The following is a 20,906-nucleotide window of genomic DNA, read 5'->3' on the forward strand; positions in this document are numbered from 1 at the left end:
GCCTTCCCCCACCCTCTCGGCTGCAGAGAGGAGTGTTTTCTGGGAAGTGTCCATACATCCTGGGGGAGGCGGCCGACCTCCGCTCCCCTCTAAGGTTCATCCCTGCACTGGCCCCTGTGGTTCCCAGCCCCGCGTGCAGAGTGTGGCTGCTCTGAGAAAAAGAAGCGGTCTGCAAGATTAGAGGCATGCTCACGCTGCGTGGCTCATGCAACAAGACCAGTGGGGTAGGTGGTTAGCTGGGATCCAGAACACAGTCAAGCACCAGGGTTACATGGGAGGGTTGTGCATTTGAACTGAGTTTGAGATACTCAAGTGCAGCTGTGAAATAAACAGTTGGCTGTACGAGTCCCAGAGGTGAGAGCAGGCCTCAGTGTAAACCGGATGAGTCACATGCCATTGAAGGCTTGCGGCCACGCTTAGAACACAACTCTGTCCTAGAGTCTCAGGGTGCTCCCCGCTGCCCTGGGGACCTGTGGGGGGTGCAGGTTGTGCTGCAGCTGTACCTGCTCCCCCCACAGGACCAGGTACAGGCTGGGCAGCTCCACCTTCACGGAGCCTCTGATTGTGGGTGGGGTGCCAACAAAATGTTGCTTCACACCCCCACACGGGTCACACCACGTGCCCCTGAAACCTCTTAGGAGTTTATCTAGGTGTTGGCCTTTATTATACATTAATCTGACCTAAAGGATCAGAGAATAGAGGATAGAACCCAGGAAATCTAGTATCCCCATAGGTAAATGAAAATTTAATAGAAAACTTTTTGTTTCAGTAAATATATTCAGCAGTCCTTTTGTTTGTCTAAGCTGAGTTTTGCTTGCATTTGTAAGTAGAATAGACTGCACACAACTTTAAATTTACTTCTGTTTTGGTAACACTGTCTGTCCTTGGGTCCTGATTCTGAGCCTCAATAGTGACTCCACAGCATGACAGATGTAGCGGGTACGGGAATTTGTAACGACCTGGCTGTCGACTCCACCAGGCCCCCCGAATGTGGGGAGCCTGGCGATACATGAAGTACGGGCCCCTTCCCTCAGGTCTGTGAGTTGTGCCCAGCCTCGTGTGCTGGGATTTGAACCCCTTATTCTCATCCTTCATGTCAACCTATATGACCATAGCCTATGACAAGCTGTCAAAACAAGTCCCTGATTTACCTTTTTTTCTTCATAAAAGCTACTGTAAGATACAAGCAGGTTATTAAGCTTCTCGAAAAGCCAGATTCAGAATTCAAGTTGGATTCTGGGGCCGCTGAAAACAGATTAGGGAAATGATATAAAGTCAAGGTATGACACAGACTTGCAGGTAAGATTATCGCTGATGAATGAAGGCTGATGGAGAGACAAGTGCAGTTACAAACACCAGGACTGACCGCAGTCTGTGGCCGGAGGCAGATGCGTAGGCGGCATAATTGCTGTGGCTTTTCACAGACAACTTCAGAGTCTCTTAGAGCACCCGAGGCCGAGTCCAGGAGAAAGGGCCATGGGGTAGGAAAGGGTGGCCCCGGGGACATCAGCGATGACTGGCAAGGCCAAGAGCGGTGAAAGTAAAAACCAAACAAATACACAAACCAAAACAGATTTCAGAATCCCAGCACCAGAATTCAGGTTGTATACACAATATTTTCATTTTTCCCTTTTCTTCTTTGTTTGTTTGGATAGGAAAACAGGGAAATGGATATAACCACCTGTGCTCAGGTACTGGAAGATGATATTTGCTGAGCAGCTGGACGGGCACTGTTCATCAGTGATCAGAAACAGCGCTGGGCCTTAATGGATGTTTAACTCTAGTGGGGGGATAAAAAAGTAAACTCTGAGTGGAACAGTGAGTAATGTGTCCGGTGATGACAAATGCTCAGCAGTAACATGGGCAGAGGAGGGATGGGGCGGACAGGGAGGTGAGTGAAGAAAAAGCCGCTCTGGTTAGGTGACAGTTGATCGACATCCGAGGGAGGGATTTGGTGGGTACCAGGCAAAAAGGACTCCAGGTGGGAAAATCGCCCCTGCTCAGCCCTGTGGTGGGAGGAGGCTTGGGCGTTCGGGGAGGAGCGGGAGCAGAGTGTGGCCCGCCGTCAGTCTGTCTGCTGACAGCAGAGCACCCCAGACACGGGGCAGAGCGGGGCACACAGACAAGCAGGCTAAATCCCTGCCCCCAAAGAGCACAGCATCCAGATGGGGAGACACATCCATGCACAAGCACGAGACCCCTGATGGGTGCCATGGAAGGGGTGAGCAGGGGTACCGAGGAAGCCTACAGAAGGACATGACTACACAAATGATGCACCTCTGTCGTCAGTGATGTCACCTGTCCCATGTGTGCCCCAGCCTGAACGGGGCTGCGAGCAGCTAAGAACACCGGGACCCTTCCGGTTTATCTCTGTGCGCCCCCTGCATACAGCACTGGAGAGGTCACTGATCGGTTTTTGTTTCTCGAAGTCGAGAGTGTGCCACTTAGTCTGGCTGGGGTGGAGGGGAGAGAGTAAAGCAGGCATCAGAAGGACCCTCGAGGTGGCCACGGACCCTGGGGTGTCTACAGAGGTGCAGCCATGGGGACGACAGGAGCCAGGCCTTAGACATGGGTGTGTGTGCTGTGTGCAAGGGCAAGGTCCTGTTCTGTGGGTCGGGAACGGGCATGTGTGTCCGCGGGCGGTAAGGTCCATCTGTAGGCAGCACCCCAACAGTAATGGGCCTTGGGATGAGGTTGGATGCCGAGGCAGCTGAGCTGCTGAGAAACCTGTCTGGGCCAACTGCCCCTTGTGGAGTGCAACAACCTGTTGGAAGGGAACCCGTCTGGGAAGAGGAGACGAGGCTGATGATCTGGATTTTGGGGGGAGTGAGGCCCTGAAGTGTGCTGGCAGGTACCGAGGAGGAAGGGTGATGGGGCGAAGCACCGACAGGGAGAAATGTGCAGGGACTTTGGTTTCTGTCCCAAACGGTAGGGAAATGCTCAGCCTTCCCCTGAGATGGGTACCGGGAGGAGAAGCACGACTGCAGGAGAGGTCATGCATTCTGCTTGGACATCAGGGTGACTTGTGTCAGAGAGTCAGTGATAGGCTCATAACTACTTTGGAGGTTTGCAGGGAAAAATCATGACCGTTTGTAAGATCAGCAAATACTGTGTCAAGCCAAGGACAGGGAATGTAGTTGCCGTGGGAACAATGGCTTTTCCTGCACAAACAAGCAGAACCAAGTCAACGTGGGCGTGGAGCTCACACTCAGGTGGAGAAGACAGACAGTGAACCAGTGAGGAAGTAACAGTGCTAAGTGGAGCCACCCAGTGAAACAGGGTGCTCTGAGAGAAAGTAACACACCACCCCCCCCCCGTGAGATGGCCTTTAAGTTGGAGCCTGAAGAGGACCAGGCGTGACCAGGGAAGGCCTGCGGGGTTCCAATGGAGAGAGCAGGACCGAGTCCCTGAAATGAATGAGAGCTTAGCAACAGAGGGGGTTGGTCTTAATAAAAAGTGGGACAGTGTTTCCAGCCAGATAATAAAGAAAATGAACAATTACAGTAGGAGAGATGGTCATTTTGTTAAGTTTTGGAGTGGACTTCTAAAGAGGCATCTTAACAAAATTACTTAGCCAGAACTCTAGGGCAACAGTAGCCAAACACTGTATCTGAATATTGTATAATTCGTTACATTCATTACAAACTGAAATCAGTTGCCTTGCCAGAAAAAAAATGACTAATTGACAGAGTGTGAAGGCCTTTGAAGAATCTCATTTAATGTCAGCAGGGTTGCCAGCAGATTAATCAGAAGGCTAATAAAACAAGTTCTAGTTAAATACTTACAAGGAGAAATTTGTTCTGTGCTCTGGTGTTCAGTCCTTTTGTTGTCAGGGGAAAAAAAGAATAAGGGAAAATTTCAGAAGTTTCACTGTTTAAATAAAAGTGTCCTTTTTACCCACTTGAAGAATCTGACACTTAATATTGTTATTGAATTTTTTGACATCTCTCTGCTCTTCTGTGAGATTGGAGGACTTTAAATTGGTGCCACTTTTATTAACAGCTGGGCCATCGAGAAAGGTTTTAATGCCTTGGTTCCCTGGGAGAAAGGCCAGGAAATGGATGGACCGTGTGTGGCTCCGCTGGTCTGGGGTCTCATAAACAAGAACGGGGTTCCACCCCCACTGTTGATAGCGGGCGCGGGGCGTGACCTCGGGGTGTGTGCTGCAGACACAGTGTCGCGCTCTGCTGTGAGAGGGTGGTGCGTTTTTCAGGTACTGACCATTATTGTCTTGAGAGGAATAAGTATGACAGGGTTAAAGGTCAAGACTGAGTATTTTAATGTCACCAGTCCGGGTTTTTTTTTTAACTTGTTAAATAGTAGAGAAGACAGGATTAGTTCGAAAGCCATGGCATTGAGCTTTCTCTTTCCCGCTTGTCCTTTCCATGACTCCTGTGGCAGTGTCCCCAGTGGAGTGGGCTGGAGACGACATGTGCCGCCCGGACTTTCTCCAGGGCCGCGTTGGTGTGGGGCTGCCAGGGCTCCGGCCTGCCGGGAGGGAGGAGGGGGTGTCATAGCAGGTGGTGGTCAGTATTGTTCCGACCCTCACAGCTCCACCCTCATTAGTTTCTTTCCTTTTTGAGCACAGATGTGTTCAAACCCCACTGTCCTGCCAGACACGCACTTCCTCCTGGCCACCATGGCCGCTCCACCTCCCCCACTTCACTCATGCGACCCTCCTATTTTGATCATTCACCTTTGCTTCCTGACATTCTCATCACCTTGACCTTTCCAAGCTGAATCCCTGGAAACAAGGAACTGCCCTTCAGGTTCCCTGGTGATGTTGGTCGAGCCTCACCCTCCGCCTTTCAGTACTCACCAGCCGGCAGCGTGCTGTGTCTCGCCCTGCACCGGAAGTTGGAGGTGCAGACTCAGGGTCCAGATGGAGCCTCCGGGCTGGGGGGAGACGGGCACGTACACCGAGGGTGATGCTGCGTGGTCCATGCAGTGATTAAGGTCCACGCGAGCCGTGGCCCGCCACAAAGTGCTTCTCTTTCCTTTCTGCAGCTGCCTTTTTACGTCTCCCCTCTTTCCTGTGTTATGGACACACCGTGAGGCAGTACGCAGCTGGCCACTCACCCCACTCTCCTACAGTTCCCCACGCTCAGGCTTCCTTGTCACTGGGCATCATGCACAGACTCGCAGCTTTGGCTCTGGTCTCTCTGCTGAAGTCCCAGCTCTAGTCCCCTGTACTTCCTCGTGTTGGCATTGCCACGTCAGAGCGCTTCTCTATCGGGACTTCTGGCGTTTGGGGTGGGACATGTATTTGCTGTACAAGACTGTCTCACAGGCTGCAGGACATTCAGCATCCCTGGAAGAAAGGCACCTTACAGGTGGTTCTAAACCAACCCTGAGGAACTAGAACCAGCCGGGCTGAGACCCATTATCTCGTCAAGTTCACCCCATGTAAAATCAAACTGAGAGTCTTTTCCCCAAACCAATATCCATCTCTGAACTAGAAATGTCTTGCAAAACAGTCATATTTGCTTACCCTTAAAACCAGGGAGTCTCCACCAGCTTTTCCCTCGGGTCCCCAATCCCCCTGATTTCCCCTTCAGGGCATGCACCTCTGTGCCTGTCGTGCGGCACGCCCTGTTCTCCGTACTTCAGGTCTTGGCTGCCTCCTTCCCAGAATGGCTCCTCCACTTCCATCCTTCTCTTGTGGCACAGAGGGTGCTGCCCTGACTGTGCCTCTCATGTGCTTTGAAACCCCCAGTAACAGACTTCTCCCATACAACCAAGGCTGAATAGGTACCAAGAAAGCCCTCCTCGTGAACATTTAAAAATGCATGAAAAAATATTTCAAAAAATTTTTGAAATGTGTCATTGAGCTTGCATGAAAGCAAGGAAGATCCTTGGAGGCCAAAATTCAGCAAACTCATGGACCAACAGCCTTAACCAGTGCTGACCTGGAACTGGCCAGCCATTCTCTGCCATCCATGGCTTCCATTTCCATGGCTTCCATTTCCTGCTTTCCAGGAAAAAGGGCCTGCCGAGTGATGAGAAGAGTCCCATGTCCGTTTTGTGGAAAGCAGAGTCCAAGGCCTGGACTCTCAGTGAAAAACACCAAAACTCACCCTGCAACTGTTTGCCTGGTTAGGGAAAAAATCAAGCTAGGAAGAGGAAAAACAAAAAAGGTCAACATATCCCCCCCAGGTATGTGATAAAGCAACTACGAGTTACCTGAGGGGAACACAACTTTAACGAGACTCAGAGAACACCCTCCGTACGTCATAAGGGGCCCGATCCGAAAGGAGAAAACAGATATGAAATGTGTGAAGAAGCCAGGGGCTCTGGGGCAAGTCAGGAGAAATAACTCAGCATTTTCAGTTCTGCTGAAACTTCATGTACTAAAATTGTTGGGTCGCATTGTTTTTAAAGGGGAAATTACAGATATAATTAAGAAAGACACTGTCCCAAATAATGAGCATTTGAAAAAGAACTGAGTGAAAATTATAGAAATCATAATCTAATGGATAAAATTAAAGGCTGGAATGAGAAGAGTGAAATGGAAAATAGATTCTGTAGAAATTTGCCAGACATCTCCCCAGAGACACACACAGTTGTTAAGTGTGAGAGAGATTAAGAGCAAGAAAATTGGATCAAATAACATTAAATACATATCTAATTGCTGTTCTGGAAGAAAAGAAATAGGAAAGGAAAGCCCTAATTTAGGGATTATTAACTAAGAACTGTAGAAAATAGGCACATTCAGATTAAGGAGTCATAATGTAGTCAAACAGGAGTGAGGGGAAGCCCCAGCTGGACAGAGAGAAAATACAGATTATCTATAAAAACGAATGACTATTAAACTGAGACTTGACTTCTCCACAGTGGAAACCTAGAGATACCACAATAATATTTTTAGAAAGAACAACTTCAAGTGATGAAAATGTACACCGTGCAGTATGGTGGCCACCAGCACATACGGCCAGAGGACTGCCGAACTGAATGTTATGTTTATTTCATTTTAATTCATTTTAATTTAAGGAGCTGTATTAACTGACAAGTGTAGTTAATGAGCACATACAGAACAATTAGAGAATAAACATTTTTTTCAAGTGCACATAAAACATCTCAAAATAGCAACCACAAATTAGACTCTTTAGAACAAATCTCAAGAAATTTTAGATCATTGGTATCAAAGTAGATTTTGTTCTCTGACCATAATCTATTATTTTTTGATCCATTAAAAAGATACCTTTAAAAAAGACAGATTAACATAAAATTGAAAATTTGAAAACACACTTCTAAATAATTTCTGCATGATAAAAATTAATAATCAAAATTAGATAATTACCAAATGATAATGACAACCACATAGTTCAAAACATGAGAGAGAGCATGGTATTTTGATAGAATTTGTAGTATTGAATTCATCTATTAAAAAATTAGAAAGGTTTAAAATGGTTAAGCTCTCACCAACACTAGGAAATTAGACCGCCCTGACTGTCTTAAAAAATAACTTAGACAAAGAACCCTAGAATATATACAAAGAAAGTAAAGAGATAAAATAAATATAAAAGCAAGAATTAATGAATTACAAATCAAACATACAAAAAGATTAATAAAGCTGATTCTTGGGGGGAAAAACTAATGAAATCAATAAACTTCTAACTAAACTAGTTAGAAGAAAGAAATAAAAAGGATAGTAGTAGGAATGAAAAAGGGGAGACAAATACAAATCCTTACCTGTATATTTAAATGTTTACATGTGACGGACAAGTTCATAGAAAAAGAACACATAAGTGGATACAACAGATATGCAAGAATATAAACTTCTCTGAGTGAATATGATTTGATAACAATGAAAGACATTAAATTATGTTAGCCTCATATAGTTTACAAATCACTCCAGTCTTACACAGTCCTCGGACTATTCTTCGAGGCCAGTGTGAACTTGACACTAAACCTGAGTGAGGAGATGTCAAGGCGGCGTCCTTCCTGAACGCCGCAGCGAAACGGAAGAGCAGAGTGAATCCCGCACTACATGTAATGATTTTCCACAGCAAAGTTTATTTTTCACAAGTACCCCTGTTTTTAAAAAGCCGTAAATGCAATTCACACTGACAGATAAAAGGGAGAAAACATGATCGTTTCATTAAGCAAAGACAAAGCATTGAATTAAATATCAACTCATGTTTTAAAAAACTGCAGCAGATGATAAGTGGGAAAGAACTCCCTCAAATAAAAAGATGGAATGTTTTTAACAGTGATAGTAACATCATAATAAACATTAAAAAGGACTTTCCTTAAAATCAGTAAACACAAAAACAATATTCTTATCACCATCTTAGTCTAACACTGAACAGTGGACATGAACCGCTGCATTAAGACGGGAAAGGAGAAGAAGAGGAGGAAGGGACTATCATTACTCATAATAACAGTGTGGGCTTGCAGAAATTAAAAATATCGATGCATTAGTTATTTGAACTAATGAAAGAGTTTAACAAGCTTTCTAGATACTGTCAACATAAAAAATCCCACTGTATTTCTTTATACATACCATCACAAAGTGTTACGATATGTAATGTATAAAAATGTACCATTTCTGAATAAATCTAACAAATACGTAAAAGGCCTTTATGAAGAAAGTTACAGTTTATTCAGAGATGTTTTAAAACATCAAAATAGACAAATTTGTCATGACAATAAGTAGGATAAATGTATAATGTAAGCATGAAATTTTTTTATCAGTTTATTTATTGACTCAGAGTAACTCGGTTCAAAATCTTAGCTGGATATTTTTTCTTTTTAATTGAGGCAAGATTTATTAACATCACGTTAAGTGAAAATTTCCAGAGTGTTTAGTGCATTCACAGTGGTATGCAACTACTCTATTTATGTAGTTTCAAAACATTCTCATCATCTCAAAAAGAAGTCACATTGGGATTAAACAGTTGTTCAGAACTCATTCCTCCCTCCCGCAGCCACTGGGGACCACCGGTCTTCATTCTGTTTCCGTGGGTTTCTCTCTGCTGAACGCAAAGTCGGGGGAAAAACCAAACTGGATTCCTCCATTAATATAGGAATAAAAAAATAATTCCAGGTAATTTAAAGAACTAAACGGGGTAGTAAAGCTTTAAAATCATTTATAATAAGGTAGGTAAAAATATTTTTATGATTTTAGGTCAATAAAAGATGAAAATGTTAATTCAACTACAAAATAAAATTAAGAACATTTCTTTACTAAAATAACCATTAAAAAGTGAAATTTGCCTTATTATAATTATTAAAAGATCGTTCTCCTAAGCATTTTCTACATGTTGATAAAATAATCCAGTAAGAAAATGGGCAAAAAAAACGAACAAATATTTTTTTAACTAAGGAAATATAAATGAATAATAAACATGAAAGGCAAACAATCTCGTAAGTTATCAGGAAGTGTAACTGAAACCAAAGGGAGACAGTATTTGTCATTCAGCAGTTGTGGAAAGTCAACAGCAGGATGCTGAGGATCCTTAAGGACTTCAGTTGACTGAAAGTGTTACGCAGTGCTGCTGGGATTGTGCGTCCACACACGTGCTTTAGAAAAACAGTTTGAGAATGTGCAAACCATGCGACCTAACAACTCCACTGTCGAGGTAAAGTCACAACCCTCACGGCATTTTCACAGAGCACGTTGGACAAGCAGAAACCTAGACACAGCCCAGTGTGTATTAGTATTAGCTACAACAAAGCGTGATGTGCTCAGAGAGCGGCGTATTGTAGAACAGTGATCACGGGTAAACGAGGTACAAGGCTATTTCATTATTCGTGATACCACACACAAACGGACATTTGTGTACATAAAATAGTTTAACATTTAAAATAGAAAAAGTCTGGCTTCATTATTTAAAAACTAACACCACCATGAAAGTGCCCACAACCGTTTATCTGACCCGAAACCCCGATTCGCTACACCGATGACCCCGTGGCTCCCAAAAGGAGTCAGATGTTCCCAGACTTCACCTTGGCCATCGGGCAGCTTCCGAAATGCTCACATCCTCTGTCTGCTTTCCTAGACCCTACTCTGCCAGCAAAGCGGCAGTGGGGCCCGCCTCCCCCGGAGGCTGTCCCGCCCAGCTGGGTCCTGGGTACTCACGCCCTTCTGCAGAACCCCAAGGACCTGCCGCCTGCGCTGCTGCTATGACACCCAGCGTGTATTCCTTCCTTCTTACTACGTGTGTGTCCTGTCACATCTCAAGGCACGAAGCTTTTGTGATTGCAAAGCACGAGTCACAAACGTCCATCCGCTGACTGGGAACCAGAGAGAGCGGTTTCGTTCCTGTTCCCCAGATTATCTCCATCACTGAGGACCTGAGTCTCGACTGATGAGCATGTCATTTCAGGTGCAAAACAGTCTTTTGCTACTCATTTGAAAAGTCATACCCACCTTTTAGGTATAAAACAAGCTGAGGTACACCCTTATCAACCAAAAAAAGTGAAGGCATGGGGTATTCGAGACAATGAAACAGTGAGCTGGGATAAGGCATGTTTTATTAAATACATAGTTCTTTCATGAAGAACAAAAGTAAAGGGAGCAGCCGGTACTCACACCAATCATGGTTCCTGAGATTCAGTTAATTCCCTCTTCATTTATTCTATAAAGAGGAAAAGAAATATTTAAAATAATTGGCTAGGGCTTTTCCAGTGAGAAAGACTACGGAGTGTGTTATTACATTATACAAACAGCATGTGGTTCCATCCAATCACTTTGGTATTATTAAGCACATTTGCTCCTGGGGCTGTGGTACAAAGGAATTGACCAGGGTTTCTGAGGGGACCACAGAAGCTGTGATCTCTATGAAAATTGAAGCCATGGTAACCTGGAGTGGGTTGGCCTGTTCTGTTCTCCATAATGCTGCTCAGAATTACAAACTCCCATCTAATCTGTCACTCCAGTTCCATTCAAATTAGTAGAATCTAATTCATTTGAATAGAATTCAAAGTGATTTGATTCAGCTCAATCAAATTGAGCTCCGTGGAATCAGTCCTTGATTGAAATCTATTAAATTCAATTCAGTAAAATAAATTTAAACATTATGCATTGAAATTAATTTTCAATTAATTAACATTTCAGTTCAGATCCATTTTGATCTGAACTTCAGTTCTCCATTTCTAAATTTGGACCCTTTTCAAATTAATGAAATATAGTAAAATCCAACACGATTCGGAAAGATGCAACGTGAGGCTAAGAAACTGCATTCTTTTCCTCTCAGCCTGAATCAGGCGAGTTTAGTGCCATTCGTGTCAGGGAGGGAAAGTGGAACTGCCACACTGAGTGTTTACATCATAACTTCAAAGTGACGAGGTCCCCGACTTTGCATCACTGTGTGTCATGACTCTATCAAACTTTTGGGGATTCACTCTGTTTGGTCTGTGTATTAACGTAGAACAACATACAATTAGATGGGAAACAAGAGAAAATCATTATCCAGCTGAATAAGCTGATTTCACAGAATTTATAAAAAGCTTGAGAAATAGTTTTTTGTATCTTTGAGAATGCCAGTATATATGATTTTTTATTTTATTTTCAACGTTTCTGACATAAATAGTAAAATACAAGATTTGGACTCAGGCTCACGGTTGTAGATTAGCAGAAAAGCAGCGTTAGAATGACCAGATTACTCTGGAGAATAAATAACTGGCATTTTAAATGGAGGTGTTCCTGGTGCACTCTCACCTGGAAGACCGCGTCCTGGACTGAACCCCAGTGGAGCCTCTGTGTTCTCCGGACTGAACCCACACGGTCATTTCCCCAGGGCTGTGCAGGGCAGACCTGTCAGGTGACAAGGATCTCCAGGACGTTAGCGCATCTCGAGTGCCACCTCTGAGAGTCTTTCTCTGCAGGTCTTACTCTGCGGGCCAGACGGGAACCTCAGAAGAGTGTTATTTTAGGTCGGTTGGGAACGCTCTGTACACTGTCTGATCTCCCGGCAGCGGGAAGGACCACCACCTCCCAGCCCCCATCTTGCTATAAGGACCTAAGACTGACTTGGGCTGCCACAGTCCAGCTCCTGGCAGTCGCTATGCTACACAGGAACAAACCCCACGTGTGCAGGAGAGGCTGCCTCCATTTCAGCCAGAGAACCACCTGTAGGACTCGTGCATGGCCCACTCCCACTCCAGCACCTGGGGATGGGGGCATTCGTCAGCATCAAGGGCCCTGGAACCCAGGGAGGCCCCTCTCATGCTGAAGCTGGGGGATGCTGTCCTGCTTACTCTCCTGATCGTGGCTGTCAGGCTGTCTGGAGGGCCAGCTCTGCCCAGCTGCAGGACCTGCACATGGGCCTCCTCTAGCCCGCCTGGAGCTTACTTCCTGTAAGGTCCAGCCTCCTCCTCCTCTGGGTCACTTGCATTGGAAGGAAGGTTCTCACCGCTACCGAAGTGCTCGGCACACACACTCTAGAATTACACCAGTTCTTCAGTTGTCTCTACTTAGGAAGCAAGTTATCACCATTCATTCCTACCTGGGTGTGGAGTACCGTGATCAGAGTGGCTGGCTGAGAGTGACTGATGAAGGGGAGCAAAAGTGATTTGGCGGTGCTGTGATAAAAATGGAAGGGGGAGGAAGTGGGAGACTTGTGAGAGCCCAGTCACTTTTTCAGAAAAAGGATCCTGCCCTATAAGGGCTTCAAGCAGCCAAAGGCTGCCTGACCACAGGAGCAGAGGGAGGGCTGTAAGGAAGCTGCCAGCAGGGGGCACTAAGCAGAGCGTTGTAAGGCAGGTTTCTGCTGCTTTAGTACCTGTTCTATTCCCTCTGCTAAAAAGCCCCCTGTGAGTCTTTAACGGAATTTGTAGATAACTAGATAGTAGTAGGTATAATAAAACTAGGTTTTATTAAGCTAACATGGTGCTTTTCAGTTTTCATTTTGGAGGCTGTAAAACCCTCATGGCCTTCTTTATAATATCCTCTAGAAGAGGGTGGAACTAATTCCTTGTCCCAGCAGCCATACTGGGTCACATCGTCGAGTGTACCAGGATGCTGTTTATTTAAGAAAACGATTCTACTGAATCGTTACTCTGTGTAGCCCGGAAGGTCCAAAGAACCCGTTGTGCACATCACAGGTCGGCGCCACATTCCCCACAAGAAGTCCCTCTGCAGTTGCCCGTGTGTTTCGGGAGCAGCTTGCTGTCCCTGCAGGAGTAAGGGCAACCCGCTGGTCTCTCTGAGTCTTGGGAAACCAGGAGCCTCTCTCCCTTTTCCCTTTCGCGTCACCATAACAAAGCCTGATCATAAGTGAGGACGAACAGGATGGTGGTTAAATTTGGTTCGGTCCCTGTTCAGCTCCTTTACTACAGCCTGCCCTCCCGCCTTTTAAATTCAGCCTCTCCTTAACTCCCAGCAGGGCCCGTCATTACCTAATCTTGTCCCAGTGGTCACGCCTCCTTAATAAAGTTAACAGGAACCTTCCCATTCTGAGGATGGAGAAGTTCTTGAACTCTTCGCACTAGGTAATCAAATGATTTGTTTTCTAACCACTTCTTATTCTTGTCTTAAAATAACTTTTCGTTTTTACTGCCTTGAACTGCTTCCCCCCAAAGCCAATTAACAGGTAAATAATGATTTGATAACAAAAACTAAAACTTCATTAGCATAGCACTGGACTAAGGCAATTCTCTGCTCGAAACAAATCCGAGCATTCTCTTCTTGCTGCATATCAAATTAATCATTCATTTTTAATTTAATTTTTAATTTATTTATTCAAGAGAGATTTGTTGTTCCACTAGGTTATACATTCATTGGTTGATTTTTTTATATTTTTTAAAGATTTTATGTATTTTTTAAGAGAGGGGAATGGAGGGAGAAACATCACTGTGTGGTTGCCTCTTGTGCGCCCCCTACTGGGTCCGTGGCCTGCAACTCAGGCATATGCTCTGACTGGGAATCAAACAGGTAACACTTTGGTTCACAGGCCTGCACTCAATCTACTATACCACACCAGGCAGGGCTCATTGGCTGATTCTTGTATTTGCCCTGACAAAGTAGCAAACCCACAACCTTGGTGTATCAGGATGACACTAACCAACTGAGCTACCCGGTCAGGGAATAATATATTTTCATGAGAGTAATTTAGTTTAACCAAATTAGCCAGTACTGCTAACAAAGGATGCAAGTTGTTCTTTCCCTGGATCATACTTTTCTGATTGGCTTTCTTCTGCTCATGGCAAATGTGGAAAGAGCTCAGCAACACATTTTACTCTGCACTTAACTTCTTATCCCAACAAGGAAAGCAAAATAGCATTGATTTTTGTCTCACCCTAATTGAGACCATGAGCTACGTAAGACTAAAGTATTGTGGTTTAAGGAAGAGGTGGGAGGTGGGGGAAGAAATGGGAAACTGGGCTACCCTTACCTGGTCACTCATGTGTCACCTCCCTGCAGTAAATAAAGAAAGTGTCACTGTGAGTCCCTTTGGCCCCTGCCCTGGTGCTTGGTAAGGTCCCCTCCCTGCAGGGAACCGAGGGCCTGCTCTGTGAGGTTTGCCGGCTTCCCAACAAGCTTCGGGCTCCTACTGGACACCCATTGTCCCGGACAGTGAGGCCTCCCCGCCCCGGCTTCTCTGCAGGGCAGGCCGCCAGTTAGCAGCCTCCTGCTTCCTCCACTGGTGCCACTCTGATTGGTGTAAAGCATGCGGAGCCAGTTCCTTTGGTTTGTACAGTTCACCATCACTCTCTGTAATGAAACTCTAATGTTGTTAGATTGTTCTCCTCACTGGGGGGAATAATCACCAGTGGAGCTGAGGTTCTGAGACGTATACCCTCGTTGATCGTTGATTATTTAAAGTACAGCCAGAGCGAGGGAGCGTCCTGCCAGGCTGCCCGTTACCTCTAGTCCTCCGGTGTGGGCTTCGTCTCCTCCCCTTCACCATGTGCACCGGTGCCCCCTCGTTTCCAGCAGCACCGATGGCAACCAGAACACCTTCAAGAACGGTTAGTGTCAGGTCCTCCGAAAAGATGCAGAGCAACAGATGGTGGCATAGCTGGTCTAGGTCACGACCCTCCACTGTCAGGGGCAGGTGGTCTGTCCCGGCGATGCCAGGCACCTTTGCAAGGTTGGCCTGACACCATCCACCCCTGCCCTCCTGTGTCATGGGCAGCGATGGACTCAGCAGAGACCTTGTGTCCCCCACAGGCCAAATGACGTGGCTCAGATTTTATAGTTTCCTTCAATGGGTTTTTTTTATGCCGTCCTTGTTTATATGTTCTTGACTGCATCAAAAGAAAACAGGAGTTTTTCACTGATTGTGTTTGCAACATTGGGAAGCATCAGAAGTTGGGCGCTTTACTCTGGTGGAAAGGGAAGAGAGAAGCAAAATAAGGGGCAGGAAGAAAGCAGACACAGCCCCCTGTCTGCTGGGACGAGGCTCAGGAAGGCAGAAGACAGGACCCAGAGCGGACCCGCGTCTCGGGGAGCTGGCTGCGTCCTCTGTTCACAGCAGGTGCTGCAGTCTCCCTCTCTACTGTTTACCAGGTGGAGTCTAATATATGTATGTATGTATTTAAATCCAGTTGTCATACATGGTTACAGCAAAGGAAAAATAGTAACGTTTGCAAATTAAGTCAATACAAGTGGAAAATTTAGGTATTTGACTGAAGTAGGAGAATGTCTGAGTAGCTCCTTCCCAGCTTCTGAGCACGAGCAAGCTGGAACCTTAGTCCCAGTAAAGTTCCAAGACTGTAAATCACCCACCTTTGACCAAAACTGTTCCTAAGTCAGACAGGTGGCAGATTTGAGGAAGGACTGCAGCAGTTGTCACACCATCCCAGTGTGGCCCTTACTCACCTTGGTGCATCATTAATAGCGAAGATGGCATGACTGTTGGTGTGATAACTCACTGAGTGCAAGGCTTTTCTGCACATTTATTTCCAGCACTGGGACGCTCGGGGTTCCGGAGGGGGATGGGAGGAGTGGGTTCCTATTATGGACTTGTAGCCGTGCACCTGGACATTTTGACCGGCTAGCCTTCCTGGCCTACTGGCCAGCACTGCCTCCGACATATTCCGGCCGTTCCCCAGCTCCCTGCTGGGGAGGCTGTTCTCAGGGCTCCTTGGTCTCTCTGTCCATCCCTGCCTCTGCCTGCTGCTTCCTGCCTGCTCCCTCCCCCTGAAACTCCTGAACAAAGCCCTCGAGCTGCCCCAGTAAGTAGAAGACAAAGTGTGAGTCCTCATCTCCGTGGGTGGGACTGTGAAGTCAGACAGTGCTGAGCACACTGCTCTCCTGGCAGCCCTTCCCGCGTTTCTCCTTTCCCCTCTCGGGCTGCCATCTTTCTCCACCTCCACGGTGGCCAACTGCCTCTCTTGCTGTTTTCTACCAGCTGTCAGAATTGGAAGGATTTTAAAAGCATATTTCTCACTATAAATATTTTCTGGTTTACCTTGATCGTTCCTCAAATGAGATTTTCAGCCCAGAAGATGCTCCTGCAATCCAGACGACTGTGGCCAATCCCTGTTCCGTGTATCAAGCTTCCATCCTTCCTTTGGCCTTCCCCCAACCCCTCATCCCCCTGTATATCTTACCTCCCTCCGTGTAGCACCTCACTGTCCCGACAGTCACTCGAGCCGTAGCCTAGGATTGATTAGCCCACAGCACCTTCTTTCTGCCTCCGCCACCACCCTCACCCAGCAGTCCCAAACCGGCCACACCTCCTGGAGTTCCTCTCCCCTTCCCTTCCCACTGCTGTTTTATTCTCTCTCCCCGTACCCATCTCGGAGCAGCACCTCTGGCTGCTCTGCCTTCGTCCCCCAGAAACCTGCCTTTGTCTAACTATCTCTTGTAAACTGTGAGTTGAATCATAATCCCCAGCTTAAAATTCTTTATCTGGTTCCCTTGACTTACAGGAGGAAGTTCAACCTTCTTAAATAGGGGAGAAACAAACACTGTAAAGCAAGAATAAACCAGTGCAAAATAACTTCGTATGTGGACCAAGCACTTTTGTGACGTGGCCTTTACCTGCTGTTTATTACCACCCACACCCGCGCCCCTTTCAGGCGTATCCCGCTGGCCCTATTCCACTGTACATGTGCGCACTTCTGCATCCACTCTCCACGTAGAACTGCATCGCTCTGCAGCCTTTGCCCGGGGCCTTACCTCTCACGTCCTTGCCCACCTGGTGACCCCCACTCAGCCTTTCAGATGTAGCTCAGACATCCTAGCCCTTCTGGGGGCTCTCCCTCCGTGACCCTCACTCATCTGCCTCTGTGTCCGTGACGCTTACTAAAACGTGCTCTCAATCTGAATCGCTGTCCTCCACTGAATGAGTGAGTGATTGAGTCATAAGCCAAATAATAAAGGAAAGTGCACTGTGTATAAAGAGCATTGTACAATGTCCTGGAAGGCACAGCATCAGACTCTGGCTTGGGAGCTCATCTGCTGTGCACTTGAAAGACTCGCTTCACCTTTCCCCACCTGAGTCCCTTACCTGTACAGGGAGGGGGTCACACTAAAATACAGCGGAGGTCCACAGGCCGCTCTAGCATTCTGTAACCTCCGTGACTGTCATTTCACAGAGAAGCATGAGCGGTCGTGCACTTGGCCGTGTACTGCGGTCACTGTGCCCCAGCATGCCTTCCTGTGCACGTGCCCCCTCCGGGCCCTTTCCACAGCCCTTTCCAGGCTCTTTCCTGACTGTCAATGTTTCTTTCGAGGAAAGAGGTGCATATCCTGCTGGGACCATTTGGGCTTACAGCCCCCTCTGCTATTTTTAATTAAATACTCCTCTCATGGAGATACATTTGCTTTTCAGAGGAGGGATAAGTGACGGTCAGTCGCTCAGAGAGCAGCGCCGCTCCTGGGGAAGGTGGGGGAAGTGAGGTGCTCTGCTGGCTCGTTCCTCCTCCCCTCTCAGCACGCCTCTCCCCTCTCTCGCAGATGGAAGTCCTTACACCTGGTGGGTCGGCAAAGCCAACGAGAAGCACTACTACTGGGGAGGCTCCGCGCCCGGAGTCCAGAAGTGTGCCTGCGGCATCGAGCGCAACTGCACAGACCCCAAGTACTACTGCAACTGCGACGCGGACTACAAGCAGTGGTGAGTGCCTCGCCGCACCGCGCACGCACACACGCTCGCCCTCCCTGTGCTGCTCCGTCCAGCCAGTGAGAGAGGAGGGGTGCACATTTAGAAGTAGGCAGACTGTAATTGACGTGTTCATATATTATCCAGAGGGGAAAATAGTGAGCCCTGCAGTGGGCAGTGGTTTGCATGGTTCAATCTGCTTTGGGACAATGGAGGGGGCAGCCTGTGGGCAGGAGGCCACGTGCAGGTGAGTGAGAGCGTTCCCAGCAACAGTCTCCAATGGTCAGTGCGTCACCTCCTGCAACATTTGCTTTCAGTGGCTGGACACGAAGAAAAGAAGGGGGCGTGGGAGGGAAAGGAATACCGTTCTTCTCTCTCGCCCCTGGTGACAGGGCTTGCTCTTCCGCGTCCTTTCAGGCCTTGCGCTGTGTCTGACTTGGGTAGAAATCGGGTCAGGAAGGGTGTGTCTGGGTTTCTTTCATCCCTCTATGGCTTTCCTGCTTCACGGGAATGGCTGGGCCTGTGTTAAAGGCAGAGATAAAACCAGCTGCCCTTCTCTGTGAAAACCGGAGGCCCCGTAAGTTGAGGTGGAAAACCAAAAACCTCAGCGTGGTTCTTCCCAGAAGCACACGTCCTGCACCTGCTTTGGAGACATGGGGGTTTGCGCCCCCTCCCCGCCTCCAGCATTGGCGCAGACCATAGCCCTGCTGTTGCCCCGTGTGGCCAACCACAGTTGGCTTCGGTCGCCTCGGTTTCACACTCTTTAGAAAGCAATGTGCAAGTTTATTCCTTTTTTAACTGAACACTAATTCTGATTATAAAGTTACATAATTTTTGGTAGGCTGTCCACCTGTCTTTCAAAAGCCACATTTAATAGTTTGTATAGTAAATTAATTACCAAGGCTGTATATTTTGCAGCGACTTAGAATTTCTCTCTCTGTGTGTATGTGTGTGTGTGTGTAAATAGCTATCATTATTCTGTAACTGTGATTTGTTGTAAAGAGAAAATCATGAGACTCAATTTTTAATTGTGTTTGAAAGGTGTACATGCACAGGCACATCTGTGCCAAGACTGGAAATCAGGAAAATGGAATCAAAAGGACATTTGAATGAACTTAACTTTTTCATTCATATCATCACTCAACAAATACAGATAGAAGCCTCCCCGGGCCGGGACTCAGCGAGGGATGGGGTAAAGAGTGAAGGAGGATAACGAGAACCCCTGCCCCGGTTTATGTCCTGCTGACAGTTTCTTCAGTTGTGTGGCCTTACCCAAGTTCCAAGACTCTCAGATTCTTTAGTGACTCACGGCCACTTCAGGAAGCTGACGTTGGTGCAGCCTCCTGACCACAAGTGTGAGCTCTGCCCCGATGGCCCACTGTCCAGGCACCCCACGATGCTCAGCTCTTTTCGCCCTACCACAGAGGAGAGTTGAGACATTCAGGAAAGGGAGGTCTAGCGCATACAGTCAAGTGAAATTCATTTCGGTCAGACGCTGTGCTAAGTGCTGGCGATACCGTGAGCGACAGGGGGACGCTCTTTGTCCTCAAGGTGCTCGCAGATACACAACGTGGGGCAGCCGGTGCTCTGGTGAAGACGCTGCAGCGTAACGGCAAAACCAGTGTGGGGGCAATGGCGGTCTAACTGCAGGGGCAGAGGGAGGCGCTCGGAGTGTCCTTGCAGGGAGGGGTGCTGGGAGGGCAGGAGTTGGCCAGCCACAGTCTTCTTTGCCAGGTGGTCTTAGAGGGGAGGCATGGATAAGCCTGATCAGTCTGGGGCTGTCTGTGCAGTAGCTCTGGAGTGTGACGTGGTGGGGAACGGAGAACCACAGGAGGGCTAAGCATGGAGGAGGTACAACATCGGAGCTTCCATTCTTTTTAGGGTCGTAGAGGTTTGTATTATGACAGTGAGTCCTGTGGGGCAGGCTTGATGGACGAGGCGAGGGGAGAGAGGGGGTATCATTGAAAGGCTACATCAGGGAAAGAGAAAACACAGCCCTGACCAGTGTGGCTCAGTAGGTTGGGTGTCGTCCCACAAAGCAAACGGTCATCGGTTCCATTCTGATCAGGGCACGTGCCTGGGTTGCGGGTTGTCCTCGGTCGGGACATGTACAAGAGGCAACTGATTGGTGTTTCTCTTTCACATCAGTGTTTCTCTGCATCACTTTCTCCTTCCCTTCCCCTCTTTCTAAAAACAAATCACATCTATTTTAAAAAGAAGAGAAACTACATAGAGGACATTGTGGAAGTGGTGTCTATAGGACGTGATAGTTACGGCTATGGAAGAAGGAAGAGGAGATGGGTAGGCTCCCCCTTTGGCACCCAGAAATGGAGAGGCAGCAGGTCATGGGTCAGCTGAGGAATAAAGCTGGGCCAAGGTAGACAGTGAGTTTGACTTTGAACTAAATGTGAGACGCCAATGTCATATTGCATGTAAACCCAGAGGGATGCTGGTGGTGGGGTTACTGATGAGAAATGAAAATTTCCGAGAAACATGTTTGCATCTGAAAACATTTCTGAGAACACATCTGAATTCAGACCGCAGGTGAGAAGCAGCCTCACTCCCACACATGCCCCTCTGGCTCCATCTGACTGGACCAGCACTGTGTTCAGTGACGCAGGGGCTCGGGCTGTGCTGATGCCTGTTTCCTTCTGCTGAGTCAGTCACCACGTCCTCCCCTCTTTGCATCTCTAAAGTTCCTCTTGTGTCTCATAACAGAGACATCATACTTGGAGCAAACGGAAAAGCATAATGAATATATTTATAATAAATAGCTATTAAAATTTCCCCTATTTGGCACAAGAAAAAAGGTTTTCAGTGACATCTTATCAGTCTTTGAGTTCACCAGCACCTGGCGGAGGACCCGCCCTGTGGTGCTTTCTATGTTTTGGAATGAACAGTTGTTTCTAA

General features: G+C 47.1%; 1 protein-coding gene across 1 annotated transcript in view; it reads left to right on the forward strand.

The window, feature by feature from the left end:
• Positions 1 to 20,906, forward strand: part of CNTNAP2 (contactin associated protein 2) — a 1,160,842-nt gene that overhangs the window by 806,148 nt on the left and 333,788 nt on the right. Inside the window, exon 14 of the mRNA XM_037035585.1 lies at positions 17,855 to 18,011. Coding sequence (XP_036891480.1) covers positions 17,855 to 18,011 — 157 coding nt within the window. The remainder of the gene's footprint in view (positions 1 to 17,854; positions 18,012 to 20,906) is intronic.

This window comes from Sturnira hondurensis, unplaced genomic scaffold (genome assembly GCF_014824575.4).
Source record: "Sturnira hondurensis isolate 20B ecotype Veracruz unplaced genomic scaffold, ASM1482457v3 Scaffold0022464, whole genome shotgun sequence".
NCBI classification, from domain to species: Eukaryota; Metazoa; Chordata; class Mammalia; order Chiroptera; family Phyllostomidae; genus Sturnira; species Sturnira hondurensis.